The 19387-nt window shown below is 38.7% G+C and overlaps 1 protein-coding gene across 1 annotated transcript; it reads left to right on the top strand.

Annotated features, from left to right (window-relative positions):
• Positions 1-16778: 16778 nt before the first annotated feature.
• On the top strand, positions 16779-18998 carry aplnrb (apelin receptor b). Its single transcript, XM_056736662.1, has one exon. It carries the CDS (start codon positions 17021-17023, stop codon positions 18089-18091), a length of 1071 nt encoding a protein of 356 aa, XP_056592640.1. The 5' UTR covers positions 16779-17020; the 3' UTR covers positions 18092-18998.
• Positions 18999-19387: the final 389 nt, after the last annotated feature.

Genomic DNA, 19387 nt, shown 5'->3' on the forward strand with positions numbered 1-19387 from the left:
GTACGCCATCATCCTCCTGTTATATTTTTGAGCAAAAAACATTGAAAACATTTTTCATGATTAAATTTGATACTCTCTGAATTTCAGCGTCTGTTGTTTGTCTCATGATTCTTTAACCGTGTGATTATAAGTCAGCTCGTGTACGGTGGGAATAAAGGGAAGAGCGAGCTTGAATATAGGATGAGGAGAGGTGAATGAGAGCACTGTGGTCCTCACGTGTGGACTGGACACCTGTTGTCCTCTCCTCTTCAGCTCTATGCAGAGATTTGCATGTCAAAGATGCTGAACTGCTCCTCTATCCTCATCACGGCCCATCGTTTCCCAGAACCCCCTCACATCCCCCCACCTCACCCCTCCTGCCAGCGGATGTACCGCAATGATCCATCCCTGTATAATGAAAAGTGTGTTAGTCAAACCACTAAATCAAGTCAATTATTGCAAGAATGTGGTCAAGATGGTTCAAGCAATCTAAGCATTAAGAAGAAAAACTCATTTTACCAAACTAAGTTAAATTATTTTCGTACTAAAACAAAGTTGCTAGATTTTGACATGGTTTTCAAAAACGTTTTTTTTCCCCATTCAGACTGTTTAGAATACTTTAGTATTTATTAAACTGTACGTGAAATTCTTTGAAACTATATTGTTTTTTAAAGTTAGTACAAATATCCACTGTAAGTATTCTTCAGTACAGTTTACTATAGTTTACACGGTAGTATGCATGAACCAAGTGTGGTTATTACTATACTTCAGTACACTTCAATAGTTTCTACAACAGTAAATATTAAAGTAAACTAGTATTTACTACCATTTATTGCTTCACTATAGAGTACTAGTATCAATACTACGGTATACTATATCAAAGTGTATTGACTGTTATAGCATACTACAATTTCACACAGTTCAGAATAGTAAATATGAAAGTTTACTGGTATTTACAACCCCTTTTAGCTAGTTAATACTACAAATTAAGTGTATAAGTATAGTATACTAGAGTATAACACAACTTGCTACAGTTTAAATAAATGTCAAAGTATACAACAGTATTTACTCTTTGTCACTTTACCATATTCAATACTACAGATTACTAAATTAGATTTTTCACTTTGTATTCTTTATTATTGAATATGGTAAAGTGATAAAGAGTAGTAAAGACTGTGTATACTATTTTTTTAAGTATAAAACAGAATTTACTAAAATTTATCAATTCGCTGTAGTTAACAATATACCACAGTAGTATATATTAATAAAGTTTGGGGATTACTATAGTGTAATTGAGTATGATACAATTTTATACAGTTTATAATAGTAAATATTTAAGTAAACTACATAGTTTTTTCATGTAGGTACATACTGCTATGCAGTTGCTTGGGTATTTTGCATGAGTGTTAGGCAGTTGCTTACTGACACTTAAAGATAACTTAAGATATTCAGGTGCCTAATAATGGCTCAAGCATTTTGCTAGCACAAAAATGAGTTGTCCTTTAGTAACTGCTGAAACAGTCAACCATCACTGTGTCCCAGAACCACGTGTTGCATCCACTAACACATTACACCTATTCCCCCCTTACGTCACACACGCACACACGCACGCACACACACACACACACACACGCACATTTCCTTAATAATATCGTAAATAATCCAGTATTTGGTTGAAATTTGGTTGAGTGTGATTCGTAAAAAATCATATTTAAACATGAACTTTTTTTCTTTTTGCAGCGTGCAATATAAATAACATGGCTTTGCCAAGGCATGACAGTGAATAAACACCTCAAGATTTTTATTTAATTTTAGGGTGAACTATCCCGTTAAATCAGGAGTTTTTTCCCCCTTCGTGCAATTCTAGTCATATTCACATTGCAGTATCTCTTTCTTCTTGTTCATTCGTCCTCATACTGCAATTATTCAGTAATTTAAGTACAACATAAAATCTGAGACAGGTGACGCGGACAGCATCCATCCAGACCTGTGAGTGTCACAGAATACAGTTCAACAGAAGTGCTGAGCTGTTTATTTTCTGTTTTTATGTATGTTGTTTTCTTACACATAATCCCACTGTAGACACATGGAAAGGCGTCTGGGATTAAACCCGCAGTAATGAGCTAATAGAGTTGTCTGAACCGCTTTAGTGACAGGGGTCTTTGACCTCTAAGGACCCCCACCTCCCCCAGACTGTAAGAAAAAATGTAAGACTGGAGTTTTGATCCCAAGGCCACAGTAACACTATAGAGATAATGTTTACAGCCATGAGACATCTCTAATAGACATACATTTGATAAACAGAGAGCTTCAAACTTGATTTTGGCACAAAATATGTGTCATTTAAGATTGTAAGACATGACAAAGTCCATATGGACAGTTGATGTGGTAATTCACAGCAGTGACAGGAACATCCTGCTGCGTGACACGTTATGGGTCATCTAAACCAACAAACTATCAACAAATACTATTTTCTTATTTACTATTCTCATGAACGCAGTTCATATTCATTAAAAACATAAATACATTTTTCACATTGCTGGATTATTTAAGATAACTGCAAAGAACTTAAATGCGACAAAAAATTGCAAAAAAACATAAAAGAAGTGACAATTTATAAACAAACTGGATGAAAGAAACATATAATACACTAAATGTAATATTTTACATTGCATGTGTCCTTTACATCAGTTTGGGTTTGTTTGTTACGGTGTATAACTGTGTATTATTCATTACTCCAAATGCACGCTGGTCACCGTCGGGGAAAACTCCAGTAGCGGGTTTGAGCGCGTGTGGGTCAGGATATCGGCTCTGTCGGGTCAGGGTCAGATGTCAAACAGATGCTTTTACTGCGCACAGAAGACAGGAAGAGGAATTTGGCTGTTTGCTTCTGGTGCAGGATGACTTGGTGATCAACAACCTTTCACAGTTGACCTCAGCGCTCTGTGTTTATTGTTTACACCTTCGCACGTACATCTTTAGCGTGTGACGGTGGACGCCGTGAATTTGTTTGCCAAAATAATGCAGTGGATTTGTTTCGGTATTTTTGCACTTGGACAAATTTGATCTGTGTAAGAGGAACTGGAACTTTTTGTGACGGGATATTATTTTAAGCTGCCACTACACACGCAGTTTCTGCCGATCTCATATGAATCATGAGTACCTATAGATTAGTATTGCATACTTTGTATCTTCAAAGAGTATTTGGTTTGATCACATTTATAAAAGATAGAGACAGCTCTACGACTATTTCCAGAAAAACACAACCTCATGGGGATGTGCGGGGGGAGGAACTAAATCATGAGCACGCCCTACATCATCACATTCTCTACTGCATAACTATTGATTCACTATAAATTTGTGTTGTTTACATTATGCACGTATGCGCCGATTGGCAACAAAACACAGACGAATTACTTAGTTTGACTTACCGCATGCGGTTCATGTCCGGCATCTTTTATCACTGGGACCACTCCATCTATCCGTTTCAAACAATCTCTAAATACAGCGTTATATCCACCGTTATAATAATAATATCGTCCATCACTGAAATGCCGTGCACAAACAGACACACTTAAACTTCCCTATCGCCAGAGTAACGAACTGCAGCTGCAGGCCCACAACGCAGCCAATCTTGACGCAGCGCAGCCAATCTTAATGGTAAGCGGGTCTCGCTCGTCGGTTGGCGCGTGGGTGGGCTCTTTCTTTCACCTTGCCGTGCTTTTCCGGGAGAATTGCCAAATAAAACGAATAGGATCCCTGTAACAAAACAGGGATCCAGACTTATAAAAGTGGAGTGTATCAAGCACAGAAATATTACTTCATACGTTCAAATCGTTTTTTGACAAGTTGACCATGTTAAGCTTGCATGAAAAGCCTGCATGTTTAACTTTGTAAACAAGCCAGAATGCATGAAACACGGTTGCATCCCCCCTTTAAAATAATGATGGACAAATATAGGTGAGCCAGTTTTAAGTTGATTTTCATGAAAATCTTTTGCCTCAGTGCTGTTTTTTGTCTGTTTATGCAGCCACATTGGAGCCAAGAGGAGGGATATGTTTTAATTTGACCAATGAAAGACATTTTTACATTTATATTTATTCATTATGCCAATGCTTTTATCCACTGTCACTTATAGTATAAATGAGAAAGCATTTAACATTTTGTCAGAAGTAAAAAAAACTGTAAACTACAAATCGGTTCATGTTGAAGATTGTAGATCATCTAGGAGATCTGTGTGAAAACAGTCATAACCTTAAAAAACACATGAATAGCCAAATATACTTACTGTACTCTTAAATTGCAGCAGCGTGCATCACATCCATTCGAGTGTGCCAGAAGAGTGTGTTTTGGGTTTATTTCAGGAACGTTTTTTTACCTTAATCACTATTTGATCTTGACTGTCTTCCTGCCATTGTTGCTCCACGTCTCCACTGTCTCCTATCTTCCCGTCCCTGAGACCTTCTCCTTAGTGAGGAAACCAAGTCTGCAGATACAGGATACAGACACACACACTCATCTGTGGGGGTAAGACGGGTGGCTGGAGTAAGACATGATGTTTAACTGCGTGAAGTCGTACTGAAAAACATGAGAAAGCTAAGAAACCCATTCACACGCAGACACTGAAGATGAAAGGAGGAGGACACAGGCGAGTCCACGATAACAGTTTCCAGCGGCTCCCGTGGGATCCGTCCTCTCCCATCGTTCTTCTGTGCTGCTGTTTCTTCTTCTTTAAAACACTTGAGAAGGTTCAGTTAGTTAATAGAGATGTATGTGAGATTTGGGGATTTTATTTTTTATTCATTCGTCTGAGCTTCTTCTTTTTCCTTTGTGGTCATTTACGTCTCATTTTTCCAAAGACGTTATTCAGAAATAATCGTATTCTTTGCAGAAACTCTCATATCAAATGATATTTGGTCAAGAGAAGCACATATTGGATTTGTGAAGAGAGGGACAACACCCTTACAAAACTATACTTCAACCTAATTTTATATATGTATATATTTTTTTACTGACTTATGTACTATAATGATATGTGTATATATAAATGTGCCCCTCGTGCATATTACTCACACATGTCTCATCATATCTGCTTGCTTGTGACTCTGCTTGTACGTGCACTGCTAAGTGAAAGTGACCTCTTATGTCAGTTTTGCTGACCTATAACCGAAATGTGACCTTTGCATTTAACCCATCCAGTGAATAGTGAACATACACACCCTGAGCAGTTGCTCAAGGAGAGCTCTATACATTTTCTATACAGCGGTGCAATGACAATATATTCTATTCTTTTTTATCCTATTCATTTTTTATTCTGTTCTGTTCTGTCCTGTCCTATACTAACATATTCCAGCCTATAGAATTTTCTAAATAAAGGTGCTATATGGCACTAAAAGTGATTCTTGGATAGTAGGGGAACCACTTTAACATTTACATTTATTCATTTGGCAGACGTTTATGTCTAATGCGACTTACAAGTAGGAGAGCATACAAACATTTGTCAGCAGTTCTTTGGGATGACTGAGGTGTTATATAGAACCGTTGAAGAACAATACAGCACCGTATAAAGGACCTCTTAAGGCTCTGTATGGCCCTTCAAGCGGTCCTGTATAGCAGTTTAGTCATCCCAAAGAATCGCTGACAAAAATATTATATTCTCTTCTACTTGTAATATGGTTCTATATAGCACTTAAAGGGGTTACCCTAATGAGCCAAGAACCACTTGTACTGATATAGCACACATTTTTTTTGTGTATTCTATTATTGTTTTCTACTCTACTATAATTTTAAACAAAAGTTTATTCATTGTAAAATATGTAAAATATACTAATGGAACTTTGTAAGGGTTATCAATAAGTGGAGACATCATTTGTAATCTGATAGTCAAACAAAGCTATTAGACTGCTCTTGAACTAGGAATATAGAAACGGAATAGAATTGTAGTCCCTATAAACTGACACATTATGAAAATTATCTGCATAAAGGACCTTTACATTTTCTGTATTATGTTCAACAGAAATTAACAAAAGCATACAGGTTCAAAGAAGATGAAGTCTAGTTGAACATGTCCTTAGTAACATCATTTTTGTTATTGTTTTGAAAATGAAAAGCCCTGCACTCTGCATGTGCCTCCAGAGTTGTGAACAATGAGTTAATGATGTCATACATCTGTGTGTCCAGACATTCAGAGGCTGCGTGTGTGTGTGTTCTGACAGTGAGTAGGATGGATGAGTCGGCCACGGATGTTGTGTGCAATAGGTCGCCACTTAAGTGCACATTTTAGTTTAGATTGATCACAAAACCATATGGCAAGCAAGAGCTCAGATTTATTTCAGCACAATGCTTTATTGTGTTCCAGCTGCTGCTAGCCCCACCTTCATTACATAAACTATATACAGCATATGTGCAGGGGTGTGTATGATATGATTTGTATTTTGCTCAGTAAAGATGAACTGGATGGTCACTGGAAGTCAGAGTTTAAATTTATTTACTGTAAAAAAAAATGAATTTTAACATAACTGAAAAGTATGAATAAAAGCAACTTGTTGCTGAGTTGCTATCTATATGTGACCCTGTTTTATGGGACAATTTTTTTAAATTGAGATTTGTACATCATCTGAGAATAATTTAGCTTTCTGCTGATGTATGGGTTGTTAGGACAATATCTAGTGGAGATACAAAAAAATCTAAATATTGAGAAAAGTGCCTTTGAAGTTGTTTATCAGAGGCACTGTAGCAGGCAGTTCACTCACAAAAATAAAGGTTTTTGTATATTTAGGGTAGGAAATGTACAAAATATCTTCATGAAACATGATTTTTACTTAATATCCTGAAGATTTTCGGCATAGAAGAAAAATCATTAATTTAGGGCCATTCAATGTAATTTTGGCTTTTGTTAAATACTGAAGACTGGTTTTGTGATCCAGGGTCACATATCATTTTAATGATATATTAATGTCCCAAGACCCCTGCTTTCTGTATTCTTTCCTCTTTTCCGGAGAGTCTCACCAGCTTATTTCCTCCTTCCATATTTACTGGTTCAGGAAGGGCTTTATCAATAATCTGAGGACTCACAGCTCTGGTTTACCAAACAAGACCATCTTCACGTCTCAGTGGAGCAACACAAATGGAAGGGACATCCTGCCAGGCAGACTCTTTCCTGTGACATCCCATAATTCACTGTGTCTCTGTGCCTCTCTGATTGGCAGCATAACCCACCATGGTTAGATTTATGCCGTAAGTGTCTTGGGAACCATTGTGATGTGCAGTGTCTAAATAAGGTTAACCCGGTTGGAAACTTCTGGACCTGTGTTTATTTTTCGTAGCTGTTTTCTGTGTATATGAGCACAACATTAGTTGTGCTGGTGTTTGCGGGAGTTATTTTGAGGGCAGTTCTCTGGAAATAGTGTTTGTGTATGTGTGTGCATTCAAGAACATACATGAAAATGCAACATTTCACTTTTTATGTATTTATAATAGTCATTTAAATAAAATAAAAAAACAGTCCGCAGATGACAGCAAAATTTACCTTCCAAAATTACTTAATATAAGTATATCAATTCCAAATAGACTGTGTCAATGATAATGTAGGACTTGAACTTTGAGTATATGGACAATTTCATGCAAGTTTCAACCTTATGATGAAAAAAAAACAAGATTTAGCCTACTTAAGGTCTTCACCATACCGATAGGTCAGATGTCAATATTTGGTGATTCAAATACCTATGTGAAGCAGGCCCGGCTCCAGGTATGAGATTGAAGGTGGGCAAAGTGATTTTCCTGGTGGGCGTAAGGGGGTCTCTAAATATATTTTTTCTTTTACCCCAAACTATTTACAATGAGCATACTATTTACAACAGAACTATACCGCTTTAAATTATATCCATTATTAGTATTGTGTATTTCATGTTTATTTATATATGAAGAGTGCGGTTCCAAAATCAGTTTTTATATTATGTTTTTTTGTTTTGGTTGTGTTTTACTATGTTAGTTAACTGTATTTTTTTTATAATGGCTTAAATCAAAACAAACCAACAGCAGTTTGATTGATATTAATTGGAATGCACAATAAAAAAAACATAATTATTGTTATCTAATTTTGGAACCAAACTCTTATATAGCCTTTACATTTTTTTCATTTACATTTATTTTACATTTTGCAATTTAGCAACTTTATATTTGATGAAAACATAAAAAAGAGCTATTCATATCACTATAATATTCACAGCATTAACTTTGTGCTCATTTTAGAGAATTCTGTCACAAACTCTTCCATGTCCAGTCCAACGTCCCCCCTGGCCCCCCTGTGGAGGCCAGGCCTGATGTCAAGTCTCAAAGTTTTAAAGCATAGTTTTCCATAGTCAGGTAATTCAATTGTCACATCCATAACTGTCCATAGTCTTCATAAATGGACACATGAAGATTCAAATATAGTAATATAGTTACTATATAGTATAGTAATGTTTAATATGGAGCCATCCCTTCTAAATTTGTTGGGTATTATTGCTTCTTGTTTGTGCATTTTAATTCATAAAAATCCTATGTCATCTTTCAGAAGTTTGTGTCCCAAATTTTCCTCTCTTTTAAAATAGGATACTCGTGCATAGACTGATATCTTTCTGATGTCTGGACTCATAGGGCTTTAGGAAAATATAAAGAGATGATTTAATGGTAATAAAATAAATACATTCTACGAGAACTTAAATTTCATGTTTTGACTGAAAATGTCACATCCATAATGCTGGAATTGAAGACGTAGGCTCTAACCCCATAGTTAAACTAACTTGGGAGTAACAGCTAAAAAAAAACATACATTACCATTTCTTTGAATTTGGGGGGGGGGTCTCAATATCTATGGTAATTATGACCCGAAACTTAGGGTGTGACATGCTAAAATAGGATTAGAAAGAAAATGGAAAGTTTAGCAGTGATCTTTTTGTATTAAATCCTAAGTAAACATATCAACAACAATGCTTCTTTGACCTAAGAATGACCTTTAAGTTTAAGGCAATATATAAGGTATATCATGAACCTTATGTAAATATAAAACAAACCAAAGTAAGCCAATTAAACATTTTCTTATTTGCTTTTGCTAATGGGATTTGTTATGATTATAAAGCTATAGATATCTAAGCCATAAATGTGTACATGTATTAATACGTTATTTTGTCAGGTCATGTGACAGGCCTGTCATGTTGTGGAGAGGCTTGTAAAAGGTGAGGTGAAACATTGACATAGTTGTATTTTAGTTGTGAAATTCGGTACTGTGACAAATGTTAGGTTGACAATCTACAGTATAGTTTCTTAATGTGTGTTTGAAATGAGAGCTTTGAATTGTTTAGATGCCACGCACCATCAATTGTGTCATTTTATTAGGTAGCAGAAGAAGCTGTAGCCCAGGTGGAAAGGCAGAGGCATGGTGATAAGCTTTTACAACATAATTTTATGTTGGATTTATATAAGAATGAGAGTGACAACAATGAAAAACAGTGTAGAAAACTATTTCAAATTAGGGATGCGGAATAAATTATCGGCCATATCAATATCGGCCGATAAATTGACATTTTTGGTGTTATCGGTATTAGCCGATAAACTATAACCGATAAATGATAAATCGTTTTCTCTGGTTAATCCATTTCAGCTGCACGCTCACTGTTAAAATCCAATACAGTACTGTCTTTCTGTCATGATCATTCACTTACTGCTATTAGCAAAACATTGTTAATAGGAACCGTGTGTAGATATATATAAATGTATAAATTGTAGGAACAAAAGCAAAATGTTTAAAGCCGATTGCTGTCTGAATGCTTTTTCTCTTGACACCAGTTAGACAGGTGGCTATTAAGAACACTTTTCTAGGTTGCTCTTGAAAAACATAAATAATTAGTTTATTAAATAAACATACCAGAAAAGTTCAATTGTTAAAGAATCTTTAACTAGTGTAAAGTTGGCTTGGTACATGATTTTCAGGGGAAAAAAGAGAACTAATGGTAACCTTGTTTTCTGCAGTCAATGTTTTTCAAAAGGAGTTGTCCACTTTTAATCTTTTGTTTCGGTCTCAGAAAATGTTATATTAACATTAAGATACTATATATCGGCCAATTTATCGATTATCGGCTTCCAGTGTTAAATTAACATATCGGTACATCCCTATTTCAAAAAAACTTTTTAAAGCATGGCTCCATTATTACATTGTTTAAATAAGTCAAGTAAACGGCTGTAAAATGTTATGTCCCCACCAATGTCAAAATGAAACTTACGCCCTTGGAAAGGGTTATTAAAAACAACACCATTTAAGTAAAAAATAGTAGGCCTATTGATAAAAATACTTTACCCAATCTTTTTGTGTGCTATGAATTGTTATACTAATTGTACTGACATATGAAGGTGAACCCTCAAACTCAGCAACAATGGATGAGAACATCCCTCCTGATACCTCCAGATATGTGCCAAATATTTACATCAGAAGCAACCGCTCCTTTTCCAAACAATGGCTATCACAAAAGTGATTCCTCAGGTCAAATGACCCAAATAGGAGTCGGCCACAAACACAAGCCGAGCACATTAACATCAGCAAGGGCGCCACATGTGCTCAAGATAGCCTTTCCTGTCGAAGCGTGTGTTATGCCCATCTGTGGCAAAAGAGAATACAAAACCTGCAGGCTCTTAAGTGGACACATATTAGGCGCCACACGTTTGGACCCACTTCCATGCTCATGTCTACTGTGAAAAATGTCTCTGATTCAACGCAAGCTCAAAGGTACCGACAGAGTGCTCATATCCTGTTTGCACTTTTGTGCAGGCTGTCGCTTTTGCTCATTGAATGCTATAAAGTGAAAAAGGAAACCATGAAGATACACTACGGAGACAAAAGGCACACTCGGCTTTCTTAAGAGCTTCATTACAGTAGCGTTCTCTGTGGGGAATGAGATAAGAGATAGTTAAATAAACAGAGCCAGTTGCTAACAGCTAGCTAATTGCTAACAACAACAGCGGCACCCATACGGAGTCCATCTTTCAGCTCTTGTAATTGGGCCAAGACTGTCTGTTCAGGCTGGTTTGTAAATCAGCACTACCGGAGAAAATCAAAACGCCGGCCGCCTGAAACCAGTTAGCGGAAGCTTAAGCGTGTTGGGGTTGCGCCTGCTTGATTAGCATCCGATGTTTTCAACAGGTCATTAAAAACAAACGTGCAGAGCAGCAAATGTTTATCTAGATATTCAACCTGGAGCTTGGTGGGGAAACCCTCACCGGGTGCCGATAGGGAGCTCTCCTCACAACAGAATATGATGAAGCCCTCCAGCTCCCTCGGGACATTGGGGAACTCTTTGAAATGTAGTTAAAACCCTGCTGAAAAAACAGCTTGAGCTTTTCTAAGATGGTTAGCTGGGCTTTGCTGGTTTAAGCTGTTCGGTGAGCTGAATGACCAGCTGAAATGTGTTTGCCTGGGTCTAAAACCAGCGAAACAACTGAGAGACCAACCAAACCAATTTAAACCAGCAAAAATCATTTTACTTCAGTGTCTGTTGAATTTCACCAAAATAAACGTTCGGAATGACAAACAGTCACCCAAAGATGCATGAAAGTTGTTCATTAACTGTGCCTGAAATACAAGTAAAAGTGTTAGTATTGTGTTATTCAAGAAAATGAACATTAACGTGTTTTCTTTGCAGCATTCAAGATCAGCAAACCCTGTATCTTCTGTTATGTATTGCAGTTCTCTGCAAATAAATGTCGTTCATTTTGAATTTAGGAGAAATGTTCAAGTTCACAAAATGAGATGTACAGTTCACTTAAACACATACAAATATAAATAGTAAATTCTGAAATACTGAAAATACTTTTGGAGTGGTCTATTCAGTTTTCCACACTTTAAAACACTTTTCAACCCAAAGTTGGGCCAAAAAAGACCAACCCAACTGTTGGGTTATAAATTAACCTTTGTTTGGTTGCTTCAGCCCAATTTACTGAGGTTGTTTGAACCCATTGTTGGGTCAAATATAACCAGTGTCGGGGTTAACTTAACCCAACCGTTTGATTTGTCCCTTTTGACCCAGCGGTGGGTACAAAATACAACAACATTATATAAAGTGCTTGGTTGTGTTTTGGGTGTGAATTGGATGGTGACATGTTCAGCATATTCTGTCCTTCTAAACTAGCTGTCTTTTTCATCTGGATAGACTGTAGTTCTAATTTAAAGAATTTTTTAGGCCAGCATATATTTTCAGTTGTTTGCAATTGGACTGATGGATTTTTTAAAAAGGCATCAGCTGGCAAGGCAGTGAATGTTTATTGCCCCCTCAGCATTGGGTGCTCTCTGTTGATTGTTGGTCACCCAGGGTTAAAAAAAATCAGCTTTGGAATCACGTTCCCCTGAGGATCAAAGTTTTGGGGTCATGGCGGGACAGGAGAGACAGGAAGGTGCTTGGAGTAACCTGGGATGTTTATGTAATTAGTTTGCTTGCGGTCAGGAAGACTCTTCGGATGTTGTCCACGCTGTTGATCCCACAATCCTGTTTCAAATGCTCACGGTCCGAGCTAATCACATCTCCTTGTATTACAGTTTTATACTAGATGCTGCTCTCGCTCTAGCTGAAACTTATTTAAAACAAACATCCACACCCTCAATACGCTGCTGAAAAGAGAGCCAGGCGACAACTCGAAGGTGTGAAGTCGTTCATTGCCCCGGCCCTGCTGCTCAACGGCCTGGTGTCAATGAGTCGGAAACTCTTGTTAGAATCAGTCAATGAAGCACGGGTGGGGTGCCATAAAAGCCTCAGAAGGTTGACACACCTTTCCAAGCGAGGTGGAAAAGATTATGCATTAACAAATGCCTCTACGTGGTATCAGTCAACTTTTAAGAACCAGAATCAACAGCCGAATCAATGAGGCTCTCATTGTTCTTCACGGGTTTTCAATTTAGGTCTTGGCAGCCATGCCGGTCAGAGAATATCAACATCCGAGAGACGCAGTTGTCATTTTGGACAGGGGGACGCAGAGCGTGTGACACTCACACATCAAACAGTCTGGAGACCCCCCTCACACACTCTTTTACCGTGCTAGTCGTCTGGTAAATCGAGACCGTGGGCACATACATGAATAAATACGCGACCGGTCAAAAGTATCGTGACACTTACTCACTTATGTGTTCAGATTATTAAATAAAACAAAGAAGGGGTTGTAACTAAAATGAGTAATGATATTAAAAACTTTATAATTGATCATCTTATGTGCAGACTAGAATTTGCGCAAATGTGTTCTTGTCTTTTTATCAAGCAGCTTCTTGAGGTCTTACCCTAAAATGCTTTTAAACAATACTGAAAAAGTTCTCTTCTATCCTGTGTGCTCTTACTGGCTGTTCTTCTTTCATTATTCACTAATCACCCAAAGTCATCCATTTCTAACACATTTTTATTAAATAAAGTGTTGGTTTGGTCATGGAAAAACATGTAGGTTTGCAAAATTATATTTTTGTCTACTAAACTATTTTCAGTCATTTAAGCATACGGTACTGTACATTAACACCAGAGATGAGGACACATCTCTCAACATCCCATTTTTACAAATAAATTGGTAAACAAGTCAGCAAAACTGTTTGGAAGTAATGTCTGGGACAAATTACTGTTAGTTTTGTGTTTTTGAGTAAGTAATTGAGTTATCTAGTTATATATATACAGCATATACACAGAATATAACTCAACACTTTTGTCTATAACGTATTATCATATAAAGGCAGATACTGTTTAGCTTTCTTTTTTTTTGCAGAACACAAAAGACTTTTGAAGAATGTTGAAACTGAACAACTTTGTGTTCTGCTGAAGTAAGTCATTCAGGTTTGAAATGACAAGAGGGTGAGTAAATGATGCCAAAAGTTTCCTTTTTGGGTGAACTGTCCCTTTAACTTCATATATTATGATTTGGTCCATCTCAATATAAGTACGTTAATGAAAATGATACTATTTTTTACACTAAAAGACAACAAAACAACAGTTGTTTGTGACTTATTAAAGAAAATGTAAAGAATACAATCAGTGGGCAACTGCTGGTTAATAGCATAATAATTTGGTTCAAAAGTAAATAAGCACAAGTGTTCACTTCTGTCAGGTGATGTGTGTGTGTGTGTGTTTTCTCAGGTGTCCAACACACCTTCTGCACATATTAATCTCTGCAGCTCTCACACTGAGCCTTTATATAGATCTGTTGTTTTAAAAGAGGTAGTTCACCCAAAAACCATACAATGGAAGTCAATAGGGACTAATGTTGTTTGGCTACCGACGTTCTTCAAAGTATCTTCTTTTGTGCTGTGGGGAAGAAAGAAAGTCACACAGGTTTGGAATGACATGAGGATGAGTAAATGATGAAAGAATTTTCCGTGTTTGAATCAGTCGGATTATTAACAGTTCTGAAAACCAGAATCACATATTCAAGCTTGAGCAACAACGGATCAAAGTGTCAGTGCTGATTCCAGCTGCTCGGAGAGGTCTGTCACCCTGACTCTTTCTCCCTCCATCCTTTCCAATGTGTGTGTGTGTGTGTGTGTGTGGTCTAACACTATAGTTGCCATTCATTCCATGTACGGTTCATGAATGCAAATACCACATCAAACTCTGTCATGTGTCAACAGCGAGCGACAGAGTCCCTTACAGCAATTCAGTCCCATCAATTCAGATTTAAACAACACATTTAGAGACGGACATAAGATACATTATTTTGGATAGGGGTCGCTTGAGACCTTACAGAATTTCATTTAATTGCCCAGAAATAAACAGTTTGACAGTTGTTGGACCCCTAATGCTTCAACCATTTGCATATCTGTCTTAACCATTTGTTCTGTTATCATATCTATCCAGTTTAGAGCCAGGCGAGATAAGTTTAGTGCCACCTGTGATGTGTGTGTATTTGCGTGTGTGGGGTGATTTGGCTTGAGACAACACGGCATGAGTTTCACAGCACCGGCTAGTTCAAAAAAGAATATCAAATTAAGCTCGGATCTATAGTTAATGTCATGTGCAATGGATAAAGAGAGTTTGGGCCAAACTCATAATAAAGCACAACTGTTAAAGCTTTTTCAATGATGTCACACTTGAACTTCCGAAAAGCTGAGCTTCCCGTCCTGTGCATGGCCAGTGCACGTGTGTGTGTGTGTGTAGGGGACTGGGTCAGGGAGGAATAGTTGTGTCTGAGCGGGTCAGGTCTCAGGCGCCACTGACGCCTCATTGCTGAGAGACGGAGTCGGGTGCCGAGTGAAATCTCCCGTCTGCTTGACTCTGATACAGTCCTACTGCTGCTCGTACTGCACCAAATGCTCTAATGACGTGTGCCATTTACAGTGGGATCTTACTGTAAGATTTCCTCTCTGGAATCAACCCCACTCATTTTAGCTTTGTAATTTGGCCTCGTTCCAGACGTCATGCCAAAAGTAAACCATACTTTTATTGGCAGCATAATTTAATAGCTGCTTCTATTTTTCTTTCAATTCTTGTGCACTTTTAAATACACTTTAAGACCCCATAATGTAATATTTGGGCTGTATCACATCAGACTTTATGAAGAAATAAAGAAATCTCTATTAAGATTTATCCTCTGGTGTTTTTAAATAGGCAATAGAAATGATATATTCAGGAGCATGAATTAACATTAAGAAAGGATAAAAATAGAAACATTGGATGTGGTAAACCAAGTGAATATTTTAAAACAGCAAAATAATTTACAGACAAGTATTTTAACATGTGTAATGCAAAATACAAAGCAGAAAAGGTACATAACTCTAAGTTTGAAAATGTTTTTTTCCCTACCCTCCCATAAATTACTTCTTTCCCAATCTTTATTTTAGCTATTGTTTGTTTGCACTGTAATAAAACGGGAAAAAACGATGATGGCATGTGTTTACGCATTACTGTAGCAAAATCAAAATAAGACATTTGATACCTTTTTCAAGTTACAACAAACTTAAGATGAACATTTTGTACACCCAATTTCATCATAGCCTTATAAAAACTTAGAGGCAGCAATATTTTTAGTGTGTCTGTTTTTATTCCCCTTAGGTTTTTTCAACGTGAAAACTCCGTGAATAGTTTATCCGTTATGCTTATTAAATTTGCATTATATTACTTGCAAAAAATAATTGATAATTTAACTGATTATATGGGAATGACGGTGTTTGCAAGGTTATAAGGGAAAGAAACGGCGAGCGTTCGAATGTGTTTTTTCAAGATAATCTGTTTTCCTCAGTCAGTCAGAAATAAGGATACTGCATGTGCGCAACAAAACAGGAAACTGTATAGTCTTGCACACAAACAAGTTTTATGACAGTTTTTCTGGTGCTGTATCCTTTTCCAGATCATCTTGCTCGGGCAAGTCCGCGAGCGGCAGCATCTCAATGCATTGGGATGGAAATGTGCGCTTGAATCGTCCGACTAATAGACAGATGTTCACACTTTCACATCCGTCAATTACAATATCAATTTATCTGTATAGGGCAAAACATACAAGTCCAGACTTGACACGACAGCTTTTATTCTGTCTTTAGAATTACAAAAGTATAAAATATATTAAAGCTCAGATGTATTGAAACGGCAGACATTATTAGGAAATAGGTACCTTTAAACCTTTAGTGTATCCGCAACAAATATAAAACAAATTTGTTAAGTCTTTTTACGGTAGGCAGTACTGCAGAAACATTACATTACTTGCGTTACATTATTGCTTGCCTTTATTTATGAATGTGTCTAGTCATTTCGCTTTTCAATCGTCATGTGTATATATAAACAGTTTTGTTTACTTGTTGTGTTTCTATTCAGTAATCCTGCAGGTTTTCCTGTTGAGATTAAACGGAGGCTTCGATGTGCGGATCGGCTGCGGATGAGAGGAGTGGTGAGGTGGGCGGGGTCAAGGGTGCCCGTAGGAGGGGTGAGCGCTTAAAAGCACCAGCTTGTCCCGCTGAAACGACATTCAGACCTGAGCGCATCACAAGCAACTTCTCCATTTGAGAATTTAAGCCAACAATTTAAGATTCTAACATCAGAGGAAAGCAAGGACAACAATGGACAACATGAGCAACGACTACGGCCAAGATTACTACGAGGAGTCGGCCAACAGCACCATATGTGACTATAATGAATGGGAGCCGTCATATTCCTTGATTCCTATCCTGTACATGCTCATCTTCCTCCTGGGCCTCACCGGTAACGGCGTGGTCATCTTCACCGTGTGGCGAGCCCAGAACAAGCGGAGAGCTGCAGATGTCTACATAGGAAACCTGGCTTTCGCCGATCTGACCTTCGTTGTGACCCTGCCCCTGTGGGCCGTGTACACTGCCCTGGGATACCACTGGCCCTTTGGCGTCGCCCTCTGCAAGATCAGCAGTTACGTGGTTTTGCTCAACATGTACGCCAGCGTCTTCTGCCTCACCTGTCTGAGCCTGGATCGCTACATGGCCATCGTGCACTCCCTCACCAGCACCCAGCTGCGTACCAGAGGACACATGCAGGCGTCACTGGCCACCATCTGGATCCTATCCGGCGTGCTGGCCTCACCCACGCTGCTCTTCCGCACCACTGTGCACGATGTCGATACCAACCTCACCTCCTGCGCCATGGACTTCAGCCTTATTGTGAGCCAACCGGGCCAGGATGCGCTGTGGATCGCAGGCCTCAGCCTCTCTTCCACAGCCCTCGGCTTTCTCATTCCTCTCCTGGCCATGATGGTCTGCTACGGTTTCATCGGCTGCACCATCACGCGTCACTTCAACAGCCTGCGCAAGGAAGACCAGCGCAAACGGCGCCTGCTGAAGATCATCACAACGCTGGTGGTGGTGTTCGCCGCCTGCTGGATGCCCTTCCACATCGTGAAGACCATGGACGCCCTGTCTTATCTCAACCTGGCGCCCGACTCCTGCACCTTCCTCAACCTTCTCCTCCTGGCCCATCCGTACGCCACCTGCCTGGCTTACGTCAACAGCTGCCTCAACCCGCTCCTCTACGCCTTTTTTGATCTGCGCTTCCGTTCCCAGTGTCTCTGCCTGCTGAACCTGAAGAAAGCCCTTCACGCCAGTCCGGCCAGCTCACTTTCTTCACAGAAGACCGAGGCGCAGTCTCTGGCTACAAAGGTGTGAGGAGAACGGTTGAGGGAATAAGTCAACTACCCTCGAACTGTGACATCCTTCACATGACCTCAGAGGTAAATTGTTGGGGACAAATAGACTTTCCTTTTTATGTGACTTTGGGAACTCGAGGAACCGGCTTCCCCTGTCCTGCACGTTGGTACTCTGTGAACTGATTCTGAAGAACCGGTGCCGTGGATTTATCTCGGTATCTCAAGCTGAGACTGGAGATCTTGGAGGCACCTCAAGAAAGCAGAACCCCTCCGACAGCTGCACTCCAGACGTGCAGAACAGAGTTGAATGTATATGGGTGGGGGCTTTTTGGCTGCCTTTACCCCTCATGCGGGCGCATTGGTGCCCCTTGAGAGATTCATAGACTTGGAGGGTTGTGGGTGGTCCATGGAAGGTTTGGAGAGCAATTAACAGCTCTTCTGACACGTCATGATGTTTTTAACTGTGCTCCTTACCATCTTGTTTTTTGGTTATTTGTTTTTCGTCCTGTAAGCACTTGTTCAAGGGGCAGAGATAAGAACCCAGCTGGTCAGTCTGTCTTATCTAAGTCGTCAAGTTAGGGGAGGAAGGGACGGGTGACTCACCCGAGAAGAAGTGTTGCAGTTTGATTAAAGACCTTCGGGGGGGGGGGGGATTTGAGGGGAGACGATAGCATGGAGGGGGGGCTCAGACAGACAGATGGCAGCTAACAAATGTTGTCGGGGAAGCGGGACGCCCAATTAATAGGTGGCAGCTTCGACAGATGAGATACCCCTGCTAGAATTTGTGTGTGTGTGAGTTAATGAAATGTGTGTTGGCAAACTCTGATGAATTATTTTTTATTTTAAAACATAACCTTGAGAAAACAAAACAACTGCTGTATGATGCTTATATGCAGTACTCTATGAATAAAATCAATCTTCTTTATCAAAAATATCCTCTGGTTTGTGCTTCATTTCTTAAAACCATTGCTTTTGCTGGGATTTTCGCAACATTCCTTTGCATGAACAGTTTTCCTGTTAAGGCCGCGCTGCCGTGGCTCTTATTGTCCTCTGTCAGTTTGAAAATCAAAGCAAGTGACTGGCAGGAAATGCATGTTAAAGGCTGATTTCCTTTTGTTTCTTGGCTGACTCAAAGTGTTTGTGTTACTTAAACAGACACAGCACAGCAAGTTATTTATTAATAGCATGTAAACATAAAAATATACCAAAGTAAACAAGACATTTCTAAAAAAATAATTTTAACTTTAACTTCAAATGTTACTTGCAAACAATATTTTGCTATTATTTAGATTTTCTTATGCATGCATTTCTCCAA

The sequence above is a fragment of the Triplophysa dalaica genome, chromosome 22 (assembly GCF_015846415.1).
Source record: "Triplophysa dalaica isolate WHDGS20190420 chromosome 22, ASM1584641v1, whole genome shotgun sequence".
Taxonomy (NCBI): Eukaryota; Metazoa; Chordata; class Actinopteri; order Cypriniformes; family Nemacheilidae; genus Triplophysa; species Triplophysa dalaica.

Excerpts from the sequence above, each read along its gene's own strand:
- aplnrb (XM_056736662.1), top strand. The coding sequence starts at position 17,021 with ATGGACAACATGAGCAACGACTACGGCCAAGATTACTACGAGGAGTCG.